This window comes from Aptenodytes forsteri, unplaced genomic scaffold (genome assembly GCF_000699145.1).
Source record: "Aptenodytes forsteri isolate BGI_AS27 unplaced genomic scaffold, ASM69914v1 Scaffold227, whole genome shotgun sequence".
Classification (NCBI taxonomy): Eukaryota; Metazoa; Chordata; class Aves; order Sphenisciformes; family Spheniscidae; genus Aptenodytes; species Aptenodytes forsteri.
Window position 1 is genome coordinate 259,985 of NW_008795365.1, and position 21,195 is coordinate 281,179.

General features: G+C 39.1%; 1 protein-coding gene across 1 annotated transcript in view; it reads left to right on the top strand.

The window, feature by feature from the left end:
- Positions 1-21,195, top strand: part of MAPK10 (mitogen-activated protein kinase 10) — a 95,205-nt gene that overhangs the window by 70,470 nt on the left and 3,540 nt on the right. Inside the window, exons 8-11 of the mRNA XM_009280263.1 lie at positions 1,155-1,337; positions 3,545-3,669; positions 17,577-17,640; positions 18,238-18,315. Coding sequence (XP_009278538.1) covers positions 1,155-1,337; positions 3,545-3,669; positions 17,577-17,640; positions 18,238-18,315 — 450 coding nt within the window. The remainder of the gene's footprint in view (positions 1-1,154; positions 1,338-3,544; positions 3,670-17,576; positions 17,641-18,237; positions 18,316-21,195) is intronic.

The window sequence follows — 21,195 nt, forward strand, 5'->3', positions numbered from 1 at the left end:
AACTTAGAATAATATAATAATAATAATAATAATAATAATAATAATAAAACCTCTGTGCTGAAATGCTTTGAATGTTTGTCTTCTAAAAGCTTTTTATTTCCAGTATGTTCTTAATGAAACTCCCTTCATCACATTTCTTAGCATCACTGTACCCATGGCTGCATGTGATCTTCCTTTTTTTTTTTATGTTGTCATCAGATTCTTAGCACTGTGAATTAGACAGTGTGATGTAGAGATGGTACTGATTTTCATAGACATTTGCTTAATAATTTTTTTTTTTTTGGCACAGTAAGGCTTGTTCTGAACATGGCTGGAAGAGCTACGTAACACCTATCAGATGCCTAATTGTTATCTCAAGAAAACTAAAAAAATCAACACCAAAACAAAAAAACTCAGTACAAATTGCTTGTAATACAATTTCTTTTTAAGCATGAGAGTCTGTTTCTTATTAGTCAGTAACAGTTTAGCAATGTAGCTGTCACATTTGCAGTTAAAGAGAAACATCTGTTTATACATGAGGCAACATTTGTCTATAGAAAATGAGTCCCAGTGCATTCGTATAAAATCAAACAAATTGCTTTTGAGGGGTTGCTGGTTGGGTGGTTTTAGCAAAATTAGCACTAATAAAGTGATTGGAGAGACTACACATACAAGCACGAAGCAGATGAGTTGAAGGTGACTTCTGTCCCATGCAGAACTCCTTTGAGCCAGCTGGGTCTCACTCTCCACAGACTGAATAGAGAGGGCAAGCGAACATGTCGTTCTTCCCTGCTGCGCCTGTGCAGCCAAGGTGACATAGAGGCAATTACCTGTATGTAAAAAAAGGGAGTGCAAGTCATTGGATTGCAAGTTAAAAATAAAAATGGTAACGAGTGTTGACCCAAAGAGAGGAAGCTGTGTATTCTCCCGTGGTGGTTTTAGGATTGCACAATGCCCTCAAGTAAGTATAGTTGTGAGAGAGAGTTTTGCCCTTTGCAGGCCGTAGGACCTGGAGGTATTATGCTGGAGGCATAATGATGAAAAAAGATAGTGACTGTAAAGGTGTTATGAAGGAAGTTAAACACCTCTGAGGATTCCCAGAGGACACTCAAACAGAAATGTCAGGAGACTACACCGGGGTTTGCTTTTTGTTTTCCTTAACTACTGATGTTCAGATATTGATCAGTGGAATAAAGTTATTGAGCAGCTGGGAACACCCTGTCCAGAATTCATGAAGAAGCTGCAGCCAACAGTACGGAACTACGTTGAGAACAGACCCAAGTACGCTGGCCTCACTTTCCCCAAACTTTTTCCAGACTCTCTCTTCCCAGCTGACTCGGAACACAACAAACTCAAAGGTATGTCTGACAAAGGGACGTGGTTCACATGTCAACAGCTACAATTCAATGAAGGTTGTTTTCAATTTTTCTTCTCTCTAGTTGCACTCCCTTTTAATGCAGTTAGTTGCAGAGACTAATGACTGCATGGGTTTTGTTCAGCTGAGAGGCAGCTTTTGGAAATGATTTTTGGAGACCCTGGTGCTCGGGCAGCCAAGGGAACATACATTATCACTGATGTGTTAAGCATATCCCCATGGTGTTCTGTGTGATGTTTCTATACCATGAGGAACTGAGGTGTTCCTTTTACTCTCATTCTTAAACTTGTAGCAAAAAGGAACAGTAAAACTTCCATTGGAAGATCTCAGTGCTTGCGCTGTTTTGTTTTAGGTGAAAAATACCGGTTCAGCCAGATGCCTGCCTCATAGCTCTACCTTTACTAGGCAATAGAAAGATATTAGCAACGTCAGCCAAAATGGTCTTGATGTAGCTGAGGTTTAATATCTGCTATGGGTGGATTTCTTTTGCAAAATGCTGCGGGTCAGTTTGGATATGTGAAGGAGACTACTAAACTTAACTACAGTGTGACTAGATATACCCCTGTAAAATATAAGTTGCAACGATTTTAATCATATATTGAACTCTTGTTTTACTTGAACAGGGCATTGACCTTCAATTGGAAAGAGTGATTAATGTGTGTTTAGTATAGAAAGGATTTCTCGTCACAGCTCTGGAACCCCTGCAAGCTTGTACTACGTATCAGTTCTGCACCACTTGAGTATTTGGGGCTGCTTACTATGGTGGCATGTAATGGTTTTCAATTGCTTGCAATTAGCATGTCATTACATTACCCAGAATACTCTTCCAATTAACAACTGTTTCATAGCAAGGCTGCTGTCTCGGCTCTGGGAGCAAAGTGAAAGGTCTGAGCAGATGCTTTTGGATACACAGAATTTTATCCTTCTATTACAATAAAATTGAATAAGGGAATTTTCTTGAATTTTGAGCTAATTAATAGAAATTACTGTCAAAAAGTGCTGTTATGTTTTGGATACAGGAAGCACATGCATTTGAGCATACTGAATGCCAGTTTTTAAGATATAGTCACAGAACAAGAAACAGTGCATTAAAAAATTCTGCTTGTGCATCATTGTATCATCCCATGCCCCGCCTAAATATTTCACCGTAATGTAATGTTAATGGTTTAATTAGATATTACTTTTACTCACCCATGTCTGATGAGATACCTAATAATATTTTTGCACTTGCATCTCTCTACATTCTTTTTCCTTTCATTTTCTTTTTCATTTACACAGGAAATAATTTTGAGCATGGAAGAGCTTAGAACACTACATTGATAGTAATACTAGAAATATATGTTGTTATAATTTTTTTACATGGGTTTATATGGTATTATATTTGTTACAAACTCTAAACTGTAAAAACAATTTGGGTAATAGAAGCATGAGTTTGTGGCCTGATAGGTACAATGGGCTATATTATCAGGTAAAATAAATCAATGTCGCAACATAAAACTCAACCTGTATATATAAGGCTGTGCATTTTTGTAGCGGAGAACGATGTGTGCCACTGATTTAAACTTTGTTATGTGGGACAAACAAGACTTAAGCAGTTCCAAGGCACTTCCATACCATTATGTGTTGATCCCAGGCTACAGATTTGACATTATTGCTTCTAATGGGATGCCCTAAGATAAGCCTGGTACCTATGCCTCACTAAAATATTCAATGCCTCCCAACAGGCTAGGTGAAAAGCTTTAAAACATACAGAAAGGTTTGGATGTTTTTCTGAGCCACCGTAAGTGTACCTGTAAGTTTCAGGCTTTGATTTAGTAATGCCATGATTTTAGACTTCATTATACGAGCTTTTGTTTTCTGATCCTGGCAATAATACAGATACCTCAAGCACATTTTTCTTGGGAATATTATTCAGCCCTCTACATGGAATCTGCATACAACATGTAAAATCTCACTGAAGCTTGTTAGGGGGCTTATGGTATGCAGCTCTGATGTTGGCACCCTCCTAATCAATCCGACCTAAAATGATTACTGAAGAACTCTTGCTATAACAAGACAAGGGGCTGAAGTACATACAAACAATCTCTAAAAGACGTGTGTCATTGTTACTTTCCTAACCCAATTAACCCTCCTCTGGAGGCAGTGATTGTTTTGTACTAATACTATGTTTATCTGATTTCATTGTTCTAGCCAGCCAAGCCAGGGACCTTTTATCAAAGATGCTAGTCATTGATCCGGCCAAGCGAATATCAGTAGATGAAGCCTTACAGCATCCATACATTAATGTCTGGTATGACCCAGCAGAAGTGGAGGCGGTAAGTGAGGCGTGACTCCTTACTTCAGGCTGCTAAACGCAGATATGATTCATAGATTCCTGCTGGTTTACAGCAGCTTGATAACGAGCATGCTATAAAGAAACAATGTTGTTGTGACTGTGGTGGTCTTTGGATTTACGTGAAATGAGATCTGTAGGGACAGGATATATCTCTTTGTTAGATTAACTGACAATAGATGGGAGAAGCAAAAACATTTCAAGCCATTTTCTGCTTTCTTCTAGACAACATGACGAAAGGATTTTGAACCCAGTAGCTCACCTGGTTTTTCTAGCTATATAAGTCAGTCTGGCAAAAGATACTATCTTTCTCTCTAAACCTTTCCTCGTGGAAACGCTTCCTATGTTTGTGTTCAAGGATATATATGGAGAGGAGGAGAATTAAACAAAACAAGACAAAATCCTGAATTTGGGATTCAGTAAAGTCTTAGCAGGACATAAATTATTCCTTAAAATGAAGCAGGGCCTCATCTGTTTTCCTGGGCCACAGTTCAATGTTCAGTATCATGTACACTGTGTACAAACAGAAATGGAATTTTTCTTATAATCCTGTCATACCTCTCCGTATACCTTGATGAGGCTGGTGTTAACAGGAATAAGTGCAATCTGTAGGCTCTTCAGTGACATGGTATAATAGATATAGGTATAAATTCAGAGATGTTCTCTCTAATACTATGTAAGAAATGTATGAAAACAGAGCTCAGTATTTAAACAGATTTAGAAATCTTACTTAACCACAATAGGAAACTAAGACCCTGAACCTTGCAAAATTAAATCGCTGCTGTTTAGTGATGTACTCCCATTCAGTGTGTGTTCTTGAAAGTGCAGTAAACTTCAGAAGTAAACAGAGTGCACAAAAACCCTACAAATTTCACACACACAGGAGTTTTGCAGAGTGTGTTACTTTGGAGTGCTTTATAGGGGATGGTTCTGCTATCTAGAGAGCCTTTAGTTTTTGTGTCCTGTTTAGTTTTCTTCAAGAAAAAAGTTACCAGTCTGAAGCGTAAACATTTGATACCCTGCAATATTTTACCCCCTGGCATGTACATTTTAGTTTCACATCCCTCTTGAAGATCTCATTTCATTGTCAGATACTTTTGTTGTATTTCCATGCATTTCTTAACTCCGTTTTACAGAACTACTCTGATGTCAGAACTCGGATTTGGGTCCCTCTTTAGATGTGTTTTGCCTGTGAATTTAACCATGGAGAGCCACTTCTAATGCAAAACAGGAAGGGAATTTGGTACAGTGGATATTTCCATGTAATGATTTGCCCAATTTCTAAATGTATGCTCTTAGTTGTATTTCAGATTGAAGCGGAGGTTGAGTTTTTGTCATAATGAGGCTGCCCTTTTAGAAGGAAAAACTTGCCACACATGCCTAGAATTACAGCTGATATTGAACCTCGTATTACAGTCTTCTTATGCAGACACACATCAGGGGTATATCTCTGGCTGAAGAGACAATGGTTTAATTTCTGATTGTACCAGAGTCCTCATGTGATCTAGAACAAACCACACCCTTTCTCTGGATCATGACTGTAAAACAGGAATAATAATTATTCATTTTGCCTGCCAGGTGAATTGGCTGGAATCTAATGAGCCCACTAGCTCTCAGAAGCCTGCAGTAATTACATTCTAGTTCATTGAGGCATTAGTCTCTGACTTACACCTCCTATCACCTTAGATACCTGTACAAACGTGGTGCCACGCGCTATCAAATCACATTCCTTGCATTTTCACTGTTGGCTGCATTTCATTGCTCAGTAAATGACTACAGAAGGTGTAAAGCAGTGGAAAACCAAACTGTCATTGCTCTCATAGCACCTCAAAGAACAGAGGACGTCCTGTGAGGAAGGAACAGCGCCTTTAAATGTTCAACTTCAAATGCTCGATTTTGTCCCAGTTATTTGTAGTTTGCATCTTTGTCTGAATTGCATCCTTTTAGATAACCCTCTGTTCTCTTCACCCACCTGGTTCTTTGCACAGTTACTGTGTAGTTAACATGAGCTGAACATCAGTGTCCCCAGCTGCTCTGTCTCTCTTAGCTTCAAAGTTTTCTCTTCCAAAACATGCTATATCTTGTCAATAACATACTATAGAATCATACTAATACTTTTTTCATGAGTACTTTGACAGTGAAGTGTTACTGAACTGCTTTGACACCAATCACTCTATGGTACAGAGACCCTTCTTCTCTTGGGATCACAGCAGGTTAAAAACCAGGAAGGATCAGGTTGTGTGCAGTGTAACCTAAATAGAAGAACATGGGATTAATAAATACTCATTGTATTTTGTCAGAGTGCTAGGAACTCTAGAAAGAGCCTGGCTTCACTTAACACTCATTATTTTTCCAATTTCATTTTCAGAGGGAAAGTTAAACTGGAGGACTTTCCTTTTGTGATTAACAGTTTATTAAATTCTAAATTTCCATCTGTTCGTGCTGACATACCTTCAGTGGCTAGCTGTGAATCATTTACTAATTATTTTCCGGAGAAAACTTAACTCAGTTGGATTTTCTTTGCCTCTTGATTCAGCTGTTGAAGTGCAGTCAGCCTGTGTTTTTTATCAGCATTTTCTCGATGATGGAATAAGTTTCTCAAACAGATTCATGGGAGATTGGTGGCTTTCTGTTCTTTCTCAAAAGAGTGTCCTGAGGTTCTGGGACTGCTACTAACTGGCAGTGCCTCTACGAGGAGTAGTTGTTGCTACACTGGAGAGAAAGTTTTACTTGTGCATCCGTGTTACAACTTGCCACTCCTGGCTGAACACTTGATATCTAATTGGCTATTAGTTCTTTACAAGACAGCAAGGTACCTGTATGTGATAAACTTGTTTGTTGGTAACACAAGTGATTTAGTGCTTCAAGCATGAGGTAACTTGTTTCCTCTTGGAAAAAGCTGTGTTGGTATGCACAACAGTCTGTGTCCATCTGTCTGTGACCTCAGACATAGACCAGGGGATCCTAGTGTAACATCCAGAATACCTTTTGGAGTATCTTGTAACACTGTGCTGACATCTGATGTCTTAAATGATTACAGTTTTGTGCAGTAGTTTATATTATGCCATAAGCCCCAGGCTCTGCATCTTGCTAATTCCCTTGTTCTACTTCTGTGTTACTTGTTGCAATTTTGTATTATTAAGGGTATTGGATAAATAATTGAATTACTATCACAAGAGTCTTTGCATCTCTCTCAAATAAATACTTCACTGAAATATCCGCCTTGTTTCAGTTGCAGAAGAGTTAGGATCAAATTCAGTAAACATTTGCTAAAGCCATGCATTAAGCATGTCATGGGCAATGGGGAAATGACTGTCATCTTACGTATTTTTGTTAGATCTTGCCAACTTTGTAGCAGGGGTGGGAGCTGGTACTCATCTAAAAAAGTCCAACAAATGAGCTCTTTGAGAGGTAGGTACTTTTGCTGATTCAATTAATAATCTGACTCTGTGAATTAATACTGAACTAAACCGCAGAAGTTATACTAGGGTACAATTGCACAGAGAAGTAGTATTTGAATGACATGTAAAAACCTAAAAATGGTTTTCTGGCTCATTAGTGTTAGTTTTTGCAAAAAAAACCATCAGGGACATCAGTACGAAGAACAGATTGCAGTCTGATTCTTCCAGGTTGTGTACGTCTTAAGTTTCCCATTCCAATTTGAATGGAACAAGTAATTTTTCCCTGTCTTGGTAAGCTATTTTATTAATGTGTGCTATGAAACAACTGCACCAGCACATTTCATCAGTGACTTTTCTAATGGATCTCTGGATCTAGCCCACTGAATTTTGGAAGGTGGAAAACAGAATTTACATCTGCCACTGGACCTCAGTTCTGCAGCTGAACCTGCTTCTAGATGTAAACCAGAAGACGATTCTAGATCAAAGCACTGTTGAAGTGTTGAAATCCTCATGCTACTAGTCTAGGTCCTTTTTGTCCACAAACTATGCTGTAGTTTGTGAAGCTTATAAAAATGCCTTGTGGGAAAGGTAGAGAAATATATACTGATCATTAACTGTTTCACTGAATGCAGTTAAGAGTTTGTCCCATTGTGGTCTCAACTTCTTGTGCCTACCTATTTTAGCTGTGTTTGGGAGCCAGCTCTTATAAATGAAGGACAAAAGCAAATGAAAGACTACAGTCTAAATAGTTTTTTCAAACCATTTAACCCCTTTTTTCCTTATTCACGTACAGATTTAGGATCTGTGTTTGTGATTGGAATAGGTTGACAAAAGGTTTACGCAAATGTGTATCAGCCTAAGGCGAGTCTGCTACTGTAAAGTTTCTGTTCTCAGTGTGTAATAATTTGCATGAAATTGTTTGTGTTTCCTGTCTGGAAGATTTCCAACCCAAGGAAGAGGTGGTGATATTTTCTCTTTCCATGACAGTCTTGCAAACTTACATAACAGTAAAGCGATGGAAAGAGATTGAGCTGATATAGAGCACAGTAGCCATTCTTATTCAAACTAATGTCCTTTGCAACATTTGTTCAACTCTTCTCTGTTTCTTAAAAGTATTGTCTCATATTTTCATTATCAGGAGACTGGGCTATTCTAATGCTTTGCTGCTTCAGTTAGCTGATAAACCAGTTAATGGGTTTTGCATTTGTGCTCTCTGAGTATTCAGTTTTACTCTTGTTTTCTATTCTTTTTGCTTATTTCATGTCGAAATTCGGAAGTGCTATTTTTACTATGTTGGCCATTTTTGAAGCATTTGTCCCCTGGTATCTTTACCCCAAGATGATCTTTTGTTAAAACAGGTTTTAGGTGGGCATTTGGTTTTTGTATTTCACTAGAAATGCCGCAGTTAGTCAGCATCTGATTTGGTCCTTTTTTTCCTCCTCTTTTTGTGGATTTTCCTTGAGGTAATCATGAGCCTTACTAGTTTGCAATTGCTTGCTCCTGCATTTTACAAACATACTGTTTTGGAGCCTATGAATATTTTTTTTTACAATTGCATTCAGTGAGTCTTCTCTTGTGTCAATCTGGCTTCTGCAACTGGTCTCATCCAGGGTGTCTACATTTCTTTTTCCTGTCTGACAGCAAAGCTTTAGAGACAGAAATTTAAGAAAAGCCTGGTCGTCTTTGACTCAATAAAAGCTCAACACTTCAATTCTCTGTTGTCTGGGTTCTGACCCAAGCTGAATTACATCACTCCGGGTGTGATGAACAGGCAGATCAGAACTCCTCTGTCAGGTAGAGGGATCAGGAGCACTTTACAGAAGCTTACCAGGTACTGCAGTGTTCTTCATCTTTTCCTCTCTTCCCTTACACAAGGAAGTACACTGTATTTGGGGCTGTACCTGTCTATTAGATTTCAAGTAATAGCTCTGTTGATTCCTGGCGAAGGGAGAAGAAAAGCCGTAAGCCAGATTTTACATTCTGTCTTTCTATATCACAGACAACAGGTACTAACTGCAGTTTTTGCTTTGCCTTTGCATTTGCAAGTGGGCCTTGTCTCTTCCTAGATGAGCACTTCACCCCACTAGCTCACAGCTTCAGAGATTTGTGTCTATTTCATGGGCTATGTGCCAGCGGGTACAACAGGAGCCTTAGCTATTGACTGCAAAGTGGGCAGGCAAGGATGGACTAGAGGGAGGAATGGGAGAAAGGATGGACTAGCAAAGATGAATATTCTGCCACTTCCTTAGGGAAAGTTTGCAGAGGACCAGCTGGCATCTTAATGAATTCTCCTTTAGGATTTGCAGCGTGACGAGGCTCTATGAAGCAACCCTGCTTTTTCACAGACTGCCCTGCAAATATGCAGGCCAGGGAACCTGACAAGAGAGCGATAGGAAAATGAGTGATGGAGATGCTTTTGGTCACTTTCCTGATTGCCCCACTGGGACTTAGAAGCCTGCACTGTGTTGCATCTGCCCACATTCGCTGCACTCTCTCTTTTGTAGCACTCGATATGCATTTTTCCACAGAGTGAGGTCTTTCATCATGTGACTAAAGGTTTGGTAGTAGGGTGTTTGGTTTTGTTTTTTTTTTTTTCTTTTTTTGAGTCCTCCTCCCATGGTGTGTAACATGAAGCAGGATTCCTTCCACTATCAATAACCCTGTACAGCAGGGATAACACAGAAATTAGGATACGGGGCATTAAACAAGATGGCATTTTCAACCAGTATAGCACTGGGGGGGATTTAGTTAACTTAGCTGTCTAGTTAGATTACTCCTTCTCCCCAGTAAATGGCTTCATCAAAAGCAGATAGGCATCCGTTGTACAGTATTCATTTGGTTCAGAGGCCTAGGAGGACAGGTAACTGAAAGCATTTAATGTGACAGGAATTTTGAAGTGAGTTGTTGCAATATCATGAAGTGTCAGTGTGTGCTTGAGTAGACCATGAAGAGCACTGAAGACAGTTCAGGGAATAAGCAGAGAATTTGGTGTCAAAGTTTAACCTGGAGGTAACGGCCTTCTACATCTGCCCAGATTTACAGCATTATGAATGTGAGGGAAACAGATAAAATAGCTCTGTCCATTTAAAAAGTAGACTAGTGAGACAGTTACAGTCCTTTTTTATAAGTCTATTAAAAGTTTATGGTCTTTCACAGGCCGTTATGGGGGCAATAAAACTATTATGTCTCATTCTAATGGGCAAAGACTGTAACACAAATGGGAAGTGGTAGGAATGCAATACCCTTTCCCCCCGATGTGTAACAGCATTAAACTCTTCTGGCCTTAAATGCCATATTGTGATTCCCTGACAGAGAGAGGAAGATGATATGTTACTAGATGTGGTACTTGCTACTCACTAACAGCAGAAGGTTACACAAACAGCACTGTGACTCTCCCACAGACTTCTACATAAAAACAAACCAAATCCAAAGCCCTCAATAGCTCTGAAACAGTCATCATCTTTACATTTAGAAACAGGCCTTGCACAGTTTTTAAGCTTGCCTGTGGAGTGAGTGGTAAGCTAGATTTTGGATTTAGAGGAAATTCTTATGTCTGACATAAGCTTCTTCTGAGCCCGCTCAGATTGCCACAGTATCTTTGATAATAAAGTCATGGTGTTAGGTTCTCCAGAGCATACATCATTGCTCTGAAATTAATTTGAATAGTGTTACTCACAGTTAAGATAATTTTTGTATTCAACCAATTATAACTAAAATACATGTTTTTAAAAAATATGAAAACATACCGATAATGTGTGTTTATGATTGTGTGGAATTCCCAAGATTTTAGGAACTGTTGAAATCTGTTACCAATCTTCACACCTAGTTTATATGTAGGGAAACCAGAGTTCAAAGGGAAAAAGTATTATTTACCAATATTAAACAGCAAATCTATTGTAAAATCAGAATAGGAACCTATAGACCTTCTCTGTTTTATATTTCAGTTAAAGGTTCCTTTTTCCTGTATGTTATATGCAGAAACTGTCTCAGTTTCACTTTTAAACAAATATTATTTTTATTACTCTCGTGTTATGATATTTACTTTACCTACATAACAGCATTTGGACTATTATCATTAATAAATGAGACACATGATACCTCTTCTCCCTCAAAGTGCTCTTGTTCTACTTTTAGGAAAGAAGACACGTCCAACATCTCTTGCCTTCACATGTAGACTATCGTTTTTATTGTAGACAATCTCAGTATCTCCCAGATGACGTATTAGCTTCTCTGTTTCCCTGTCTGTGCTTGAGACTTCATTTTCATTTACACAGCTGCTTTTTTTGAAGTTGCTATACATTCTTATCCTTCATTGAGATGATCTGTGAATAAATCCCAAATCTGATACTTAATTTTTCGTATCTCCCCTAATGTTTATGCGATGCTGCCTTATATGCATGTCACTGTTTTTATCCCAAAATGTTTAAAATGTTTGTGAACAGAATGGATTCCTAGACATGTGCTTTAGAATAGCTTTAGCATTGCCACTTGGGTGGCTCCGAAATAAAATTTCAGAACACTTATGTTCGTTGTTCTCTAGGACTGCGTTGGCTTGAGCTGCCTCGTCTCCAGCCTAATACCTTCCATATTTTTGGCATTAGAAATAATTTTGAATGGGAGAGATACCTACTTATTGGTATCAAAGTCACATTCTTATGCAAGACTGTGGCTGCTTTCTATTCCTCCCCTTAATTTTGCAATTATTATGTTATTTCATAAAAAAATAACCAAGTATTTTTTGGCCAAAAAGAGTTGCTTGCACATTTCTGGAAGAAATTTTTGCTGTTTAGGGGCAATCGTTGAGGACTTAATCTTGCACATTTTTTCTTCACCTATAAATGACTCTGTTTTGGAACCTTTTGAATATCCATGTGATCTCATATTGGTTCCTACTTGGGAACAGTATTGTTCCATTCCATGGGAACAAATCTAGTAGCAAAATTTGCCATAGATTATCTGATGTTTTCTGTTAACTGGTTTCAAAATTTGTCTTAGATTTTACTGTACCTGTAGTAATTGCTTCTTATCTGACATATGCCATCCATTAGAAGAGAGATTTCTTCGAAAACAGAAAGATCAGATGTTAAAAATATTCCTTTTAAGCATCTCTATGTTGACAGAGTTTTACAACAGTGATAGATTTTGTGGGGTTTTATTCACTGTAACTCACACTGCTTTTGTTATTGGTTTTATTTTCATAGGATTTATATTTCACTAGGGTATCTCTGCATCTAGGACCACCAATGAGGGGCTAAGCTGTGAATTATCATTCATTTTTCTGTGTGTTACCTTTTATTAATGTGATGCTGTTTCCTACAATGCTTATGAAGACAGCTTGGTTTGCGGTTCTCAGTCCAAGGTCCTGTCCAGGATAGAAACTGCTGCTGTATTGTCTTAGCCCGGTATAAACTACCTATGACCAGCTGTTAAATACAGTCTGTTCAAATTAATTTCAAACTTCATAATTTGTCATAAGGAAAAAAAAAAAAAAGACCCGTCTCTCATTTTACCTGTGAGTGCTGAGCATCCATGATGATGGAGAAGCGCTTCTGGAGAGCTCTGTGACCTTGGCAAACAACACTTCAAAGAAGGTGTCACCTTCACTACAGGTGACACTTCATGGCAAAATCAAGGCTGTCAGGTTGTGCATCTTCTCTGGTATTCTTTTCTCTTGCTCAGCCCGGTGTGTATAGATGTTGTACTTAAACTCTTTGGTGATCTGCCACAGGGTTTTTTTAGCAATCAGTTACAGGGTTTGGTTTTCTGCTTAGAGGTCGATGGTGCACATCTGTGTCTCACAAAAGAAGTTTGCAGCTCTGCTTTGTACACCAGCACAGATATTTCCTCCAGTCAGCAACATCTATCCGTTTATAGCTGATTAATTATGGAAGCTAAACATAGCTTCTGCAGCAATCTTTGTTAAAGTCAGTGAGAAGTAGTGGTTAGAGAAGAAAGAGGCATTTCTTTTCTTCTTTTTCTTTTCCAAACCAAACTAAAGCTTTTTCCAGCTTGCTGTTGTACGTATCTGCAAGCTGTTCAGTCATCTGTGTGTAGCCAAGTAATCTTGACTCCTGCTGCATGGTATCCTTACAGTCCAGCTGTTTCAGAAACAGCTCAGACAACAGTTTCTTTGATGCATACTATGCATGGAGTTTTCCAAAAGGCTCTACAAAGAGTCCAAGGAACAAATGTGCACAGAGGTATCTCTTGTTCCATACCCATAGCTGAGATCATACCCAGTCCACTGTGGAGTTCCTGGGCAATACAGGGTGAAATCCAAGGCCCTTGACACTTTCCTCTCTAGCTAAAGACACTTCAGGCCTCTGGTGACAGCACATTGGTGTACTTCACCTTGCACTGCAAAAATAAATATATAAATGGTATCAGTAACACAAACTAGGCTGTAGAAAACACAAAGGAATTTCTATATTCACCTGCTATGAGGACCTAGGCCATTTAACAAATTGTTTAACCTCACACCATTAATTTTTACAGCCTCCATCGCCTCTGTTATTTGTATATTGCCAATTCTATCGTTGCTTTGTATGCTGCTCCACAACTACTGCTCCAGACCCTGTGATTCTGGGAACAGATGCAGAATCAAGCCTTGCTCCTGCCAAGCTTTCTAAAAACAGCTCATCCCAAGGTCTTCACTGTGCTGGCACTAGGTCTGCAGAGGCAGGGACAGAGATGGCAGGATTTATTCAAGTGTGAGGTCCAGCCTCACCCCTTTGCTTTCTAGCAGTGGCATACAAACCAATCCGTGTTGCTTTGCAAAATTGAGAATACATCAGCATCAACATGTTTTGCTTTTTTCCCTAGTGAAAAGCTTTTCCTCCCTGGATATTAGTACCTTTCTAGGTATTTAACAAATCTAGTAGTCTCCTGATGTTTATCTGACCACACGAAAAAAACTGTCTTTTGTGGGTTTTGGGGTTTAATTTGGTGTTTTGGGTTTTTTTTAGAAAAAGGTCCATGTGGATATTTTCTGGGTTTTTTTGTAATTTTTATTATATTCAATGAATGTTAAATTTAATGCAAAAATATTTTAAAAATCCATTTGTAAAATGTAAAAGCCAAGAACAACAGAAACAAGGTATTATTTTAATATCTACAAGAAAAATATAATTCATTCCTTCTCTTCGGCATCCAAAAATAGATTCTATTCTTTGTTATCGTTGCCAATGCAATTGCTTACAAATCAATCTGATTTGGGGAGAAAATGGCTGCCTTAAACTAAAGCTAGATGCTGCCACCCATAGGCTTGATCCACACTCTGCTTTGATGAAATGCTAGTTTAACTATACTTTTCTGAAACCTATACAAACTAAACCATGTAAGTCTCCGTTGGGATGTGCTGTATGAAGGATTTATAAGAATGTCTATACTGCAGCTGCATCCACATAGAAAATTAATAATGATGAACTCGGACATTTTCTAGGGCATTTGAGCTAGGCAGCAAAGTCATTTTTAGGCCAACCTTTGCACCAAGACTGAAATCAGGTGCCCAGGAGGACCCAGGTATGGGAGCTGCTCTGTCTGCTTCATTGCTGTGACAATACTTGTGTTAAAAACCTCTCTTCCTCCCTCTAATTTTAGAAACTGGTTAAAAAAAACCCCAAACAAACAAGTTAGCAGAAAATGGGTGGTCAGCCTGGAGGGGATTGTCTAGGTTGATAACAATGTATTAAGCTTTGTGGTTCTCATTAAGATTAATGAGGATCGTGGGAAAATAAATTCATTCCTGAAACTGTTGTGGTATTCTGAGCTCAGCTCTGTGCCTTGAATCAATGAAAATACATCATAAGGGCTCATTTCCTTATATCAGGGAATTTGGATGGGAAAGCTTCACTTCTCCCAGAGCAAGAGCCACTGGCCTGGCCTCTCAGCGGAGCTCCATTCACCTATGTTCTGCACAGGCTTTAGAGGTTATAGATCCTGCCTGCATGAAGAGGAGGGATTTATTCATGTCATTATCACACTGAATATTTGTTACCCTTGGCTCTCGCGTTCCTGCCGAGAGCCATGTTTTATAGCTGTGGGTTCTGCTAGCTCACAAATAAAGGTCTGCAGTATAAACACTGGTACAGCAGTAGAACACTGTGCAGGTGCAGTTTCTGGCATCCTGTGGTGTGTGAAGTACAGAGTTTGGTTGTTCTCCCTTGATTGTCTCCATAGCAAAACAGGAGTTTGGTGACAAATTAGATTATTCTGGGCTCTCTCCCCGGAAAATGTCTTCGTTTCCAGAATGTCTTAATCCAGGAAATAATTACTGCTTCTTTTCTTGTTGCCTATTAGCCAATTATGCCTGCTTAAGATGTAGCTGAAATAAATTAGGAAGATGTAGCTTAATTAATTGTACATCTTTACAACTGTACAGCTTGTTGCTTAAGATGTAGCTGAAATAAATTAGGAGAGACATAAGCCAAAGATTTTGTGGTTGTGTGAACTGAGGACAGGAATGTGCATCTGATCACTTGTTCGATTCTGTAATTTGTGTTTGGGAATTGAAGTAGTGAAGGAATCTATCCTCTTATTTCTGGCTTGGGGAGAAATACCCCTGTTTTTCTATGGAAGGTGTAAAAGGAGTGTTTCCACTTGGTAGGAGCAATTTTACCCACAGCTTGTGCTTTTTGTAAGCCCCTCCCTGAAGCTTTTAGAAAGAAAGGTACTTGCAGGATATTCTTGTCCAACTTGGTCTACCTGCTTTCCTTCCACCTGACAAAGAAGCAGTGGGTCTGTCACCGTGAGTCAGACTACAGCTCAGCCAAATGCCTCCCTTATTGCTACCATAAAAGCCAAGAGCCAGCTAGGTAGTGGAGCTGACAGCCCCTGTAAGTGTCCTGTAAATTCCTAGCCCCCCAGGATTTCCTTGTCTTTGCCAGCTTCTCTGCTTTCCCCTGGTAGGAAATGCAGGCTGCAGGGCTGGCTGAGTGGCTGAGCAGTAGTCCAGCAGGCTCAGCTGGAGGAGTGGAGCTTGCTTACCACATCCCACTGGTCAATGGTGAGGTTCACCTGCACTCTTTTGTAGCGTTCAGCTCCCTGATACCACAATTAGCAGAAACATGGAGTCCCCATGGAGATTGCATCGATTTTGGTTGAATCTGTCTTAAGTTTCAGGACGGACTGGAAGGGACTGAGAAGGGTTGTTATGCTGAATAAGAGAACAGCTGCATTGGTTTTGGACACAGACTTCTTATGTGGTTGTGTCTTACCTTGCTGATGTAGCAAAACCTCAGGTACCCCTGGTGAGACCTGGTACTCACTTTAACTCATGGCACGTGTTTCAAGTTCCCTCTCGGCACCTTCTCAGGTATGAGACTTGGTAATCCAGGACTTCACCTAATTCCCTTCTTTTTAGCCCCAGTACAAATGTCACTCTGCAGGAACTTCTCCTGTTTTCAGCGGACTTGTCCAGTTCAGCTATCATATAATTTTCCTGGTCCATATTACGTCACTGAGCTATTACTTTCTCAGTTGTATCTGTAGCACGCAAATAGCTTAATGGACTGATGGTGTTAGAGTCCTAAGAGCAAATTCTCAACTTCTTAGTGAATCAGAAAACAGCTTGCTAAATGTGCATTTAACTGTAGGATGTTTTGAAAGGGACGCAATGGCCTAGTGCCCAAGATGAAAGTTAGAGGAAATATTTATGAGCGAGAAAAGTATTGGAGATCTTGTTTCCATCTTCATTAGATACTCTTACCTTGGATACTGAAGCTTCTTGGTAGAAGGAAGGAGGAGAGAGTCCTCTGCCTTGCTTGGCTGCTGTATTTGGCAGCTAACATCAGGAGACACAATGAATCCATGGCTTAGTTGCCCAATGACAGCAGGTATTCAGGCTCTCGGAAACTCTAGTTGCCTTTGTTTCAGTAAATTCCAGGATCTGCTACTTCTGTGACATTCTCATCAACTAAAAAAGAAAGTAAAAAAAAAAAAAAGAAGAAACCTTTCTGGTCAAAGCAGAGTTATTAAAAATATGTATACTGGAATTTGGAACATGGATCAGAAATTCTGGCAGGGAGATTTACTTCAAAATTAGAGTTACTCTGAGATTTTTGTATAGCAGTGAGTATGATGTCTAAAGGACAACTTAAAAATTAATATAGTAATATTACTACTAATTAATCAGGATTGGTATTTGTCTGGTACTCTGACAGTACTTTCTCTGCCAGTGCAAATAGTCCGTGTGTGGAGTTTCTGGGCTCAGTATAAGCACAATGGTACTGTTAACCTGGGTTCTATGTCAACTGCAACTATGCCTCTTGTTTAAAACAGGAAAAGGGAGAAGTATATTGATTTCTTCTACATAAAGAGTTGAATTCCAGAAGTGTTAATCCCTTTAATATTCAAATGTTTCATCTGTTTTTGCATGTACAGGATGGATAACAAAGAGGGAGAAGAGAATTTATCTTTACTTAAATAATTACTCCTAATTATTTACAATATAACAGACAATCGACTAAGTAGCTTTGTTCCTCTCCTGCAGCCTCCTCCTCAGATATATGATAAACAGCTGGATGAAAGGGAACATACAATCGAGGAATGGAAAGGTAATCGCAGTTTAGAATTATATGGGAAGGGGTATTTCAGTGGCAAAACGGCCACGTCCCACTGCCAAGTGCATCTCTGCAAAACTAAAAGAATTCCTTTGACATGAAGAATTGACACTAGCCTTACAAACTGGTGCTTTGGTAGTGAAAATATAAGAAATGTCCTGAGGACTACCATTATCTACACAGGTTAATGTTAACACAGGAGGTGCAGATTCCAGTGCTTCATTGAAATCTAAAGATATCATCTGGAGAACAGATTACTGTTCAGCAGGACGATGCATCAGAATTTTACCCACAGTAAAAAGCACTGTATTACTGTGCTGCTTCATTTCTAGATAGTGCAGCATTAAACAATTCATGTGTTCTAGTTTAACCCTATTTGTCTCAATTCACCTCCAAAAAGAGATGATAGGAGAGGAGGGGAATAGAAGAGAGAGGTCTTAGGCGAGTAGAGCTGTCAGACTTACGAAGACAAGGTAGGGCAGACCTAGGGAGCTCATGGGAGGGCTCCGACACTGTGTTTCATGATAGCTGTTTTGTTCCTGATCACAGGCACTGGTTCCCATTTGTAACTGTTGCAATTCTCTCTTCCAGAACTCATTTACAAAGAAGTAATGAATTCTGAAGAAAAGACTAAAAATGGCGTAGTAAAAGGACAGCCTTCTCCTTCAGGTACTCAGCCCCATTGAATAACTTCAATGCGTTTTCTGTACTTACAAAAAGAGAATGGAGATAGCCGAAGCACTTGGGCTACACTTGCAGTTATGTAGACCAATTAAGAAGTTTTTATGAAACCCAGTGCTTCTAATGGGTTGACCCTGATTAATTGCGCTCCAGTGTCACGTTAATACTTAAAAATTGGTCTGCTTGCTATTTGAGATATAGTTGTTCTGGTATTTTCTACGGAAAGATCTGTGGTTACAGATTATATTCCTGTAGGTGGGGAGGCTTATCTCACACTATTATTATTATACTGCTTATGGATGGATAACTGAACTAACACTCTGCTAGATGATATAAGCAAAATTGGTGATGTTAGCACGTATCCATCTGTTGAACACACGACACCGCACCCCCCCATGTACGCATCTGGTAACTACTCTGGTAGTTTATCCTTTCAGAAGTCTGATAACGTTAGAACAGCTTGCTGACAAGCTTGGTTGACAGTTCGATGAGAAGGGAAAGTTGTCTTCAAACACAGATTCTTAAAGTCCTGTCACAAAAAAATCACAACTCATTTTATCTGAGGAAAATTCACATCAGCAGTCTTTTCACAGAAATGCAAACTGTGACTGCCAGTACACAGAAATACATATTTGTGAAGGTACAGTTTCACTGGCAGACTTGAAGTGCCCAGATTTTGAGCACAGTGTTCCAGTAGCATTTATGGGTAAAACGGCCTTCTGCAGAGCCTTTCCTCAAAGTAAAATCATTTAATTCAGTATTCTCTGCATATTTTCAGAGAGATATTTTTTTTGCATTCTCATTTTTCACTTGCTAACTTGATGTTCGAACAAGAATGCATCATTAGTAACTGACAGGACAAGGGGAAACATGGCAACAACGGAGGAAGTTAACGAGAGTGCTGGATAGTAATATTAGAGCACTAGCACTGCACCTGGATTTTGACATCGATGAAGTAAGATATTGAAAACAATCCATTGTGTTCTTGACGAGTAGCAAACAAAGTATAGGACTTGCAGGTTTAATTTACCAAACTACTGTACCACCACCAAAAAGAAATCCGGGGCCCTGACAAGTACCTGATAAATCCTTGTTCTTAAATCTCTCTGGTGAGTTGCAGTCTGATTTATGATCAAGAAACATTGTAGTTGCTGGTTTCAGGAATTAACTACTCAGGGATTTCTCTGTATTCCATGTTCTGTTTTTCCTATGTGGAAGGCTTTTATTGTTTATGTAAAACATTTCCAAACGTACAAAATTGCCATTTCTTACCTGTTTTTCTTTTGCTGTACCCCTTTGACTGTTTTTGGATTGTTAGGCACCAACAAGTATAGCACCTATTTAAAAATTGCTCTGAGATGAGGCTGTTTTATGAAATGGTAGATTTCCTGTTTTTCATCACTTTGTGCGCCTGACAATTTTTTTCAACTGAATGAAATACTGAAAGAATGAGGTAAAACGAGTCACCAGTTCTGAGCATAAGGGAAATGAGGAAGACTACACACACGTTGCTCAGTGTTTATTGGTTAGTGTTCTTGGCAAGAATTCAGAAGGCTAAGATTTGGCGCTCTATTAATAATCACAGCAAGTAAGCAAGCTGGAGATGAGTTCCTGTGATTATTTGATCTGAGCTTTTGGGGAGACAGCTGAAGTTGTCCAAGGATAATAGTTGCCCATTGATAGTGCAGGCTACTTAGAGTGCCTGTGTTTCAGGGTGTCACTCACTTAGTGCTTCCTCTTGTCCTGTGAAGAATTAGTTAATACAACATACAAGCCTGAAATGTGGGGCTTGGGGGGAACCTCAAGTGCCCCTCGTGCTCATGTCCAACGAACAAAATCAACTGTGTCTAAAACTGTTCCTAAGAGATACTTCCACTGCCTGTTCCAAAAAAACCTCTGTAGGCTACCTTGTTTATTTTCAAAAAGCTTTTTGTATTGTCTTGCCTAAATCTTTTTTTTGCTGCAGTTTAACTCTGTTATTTCTTGTCCTGTCTCCAGAGAACACAGAGAACAGTTTCCTCCATCTTTCTTTCTGGCAGCTTTTAGCTCATGTAAATTCCATTATCGCATCCCTAATCAGTCTTCCTTCCTTTTGAACTTCACTACCCGCATCTTTCAATCTTTCAAACTTACTGCTTTTCTCTACACTTTCTCTAGTTGACTTCTATCTTTCATAGATCACAGTGTCCAAACCTATCTGCTTAAGGCACTAGTAGTGCTGAATTGAGTGGAAAGATTTGCGTGTAGGTGTGTATATATGTGTTACATAAATATGTAAGCAACATGTGCAAACAACATACGCATGTCCACATGCACACAATGTTTATACATTGAATTTAATCTTAGATGGTAGGTTTTGCTTTTCTATTCTTTCTATGTCACAGAATTGCTAAACAGTTCTGTTTTATTTATAAATTCAGATCCTGTACCCCTTACTGACATGCTCGCTATTCAAACGGTCTATGTCATATCATTACTTGGCTGGGAGAATAAAAGTGATTAGAATAAAATGTTTTCTCAGTGGAACTCAGTCACAACAATACATGTGAGAAATAGACACTAAATTTAATTAACCTTCAGGATTGTTGACTAATTCACACCCTTATAACATGAAGATAGATCCCTTTTATACATCTATACCCTCTCCAAAATATATATGTGGCTATCATACATGCATATGTGCATCTTCTCTTGAGGTCTCCTTCTGGGTTCCACAGAAGATGTATTATTTATTTTAAATTACTTGCTTTACTAAGAAGTGCAGTAGAACTTTTCACTAGCAGTCTCAGGACTCTTCTGCTCTGTCATTTCTGAAGCGGAGAGGCAAAACATAGCAACTGTTTTATGCAAAGATATGGGAGGAGTTTA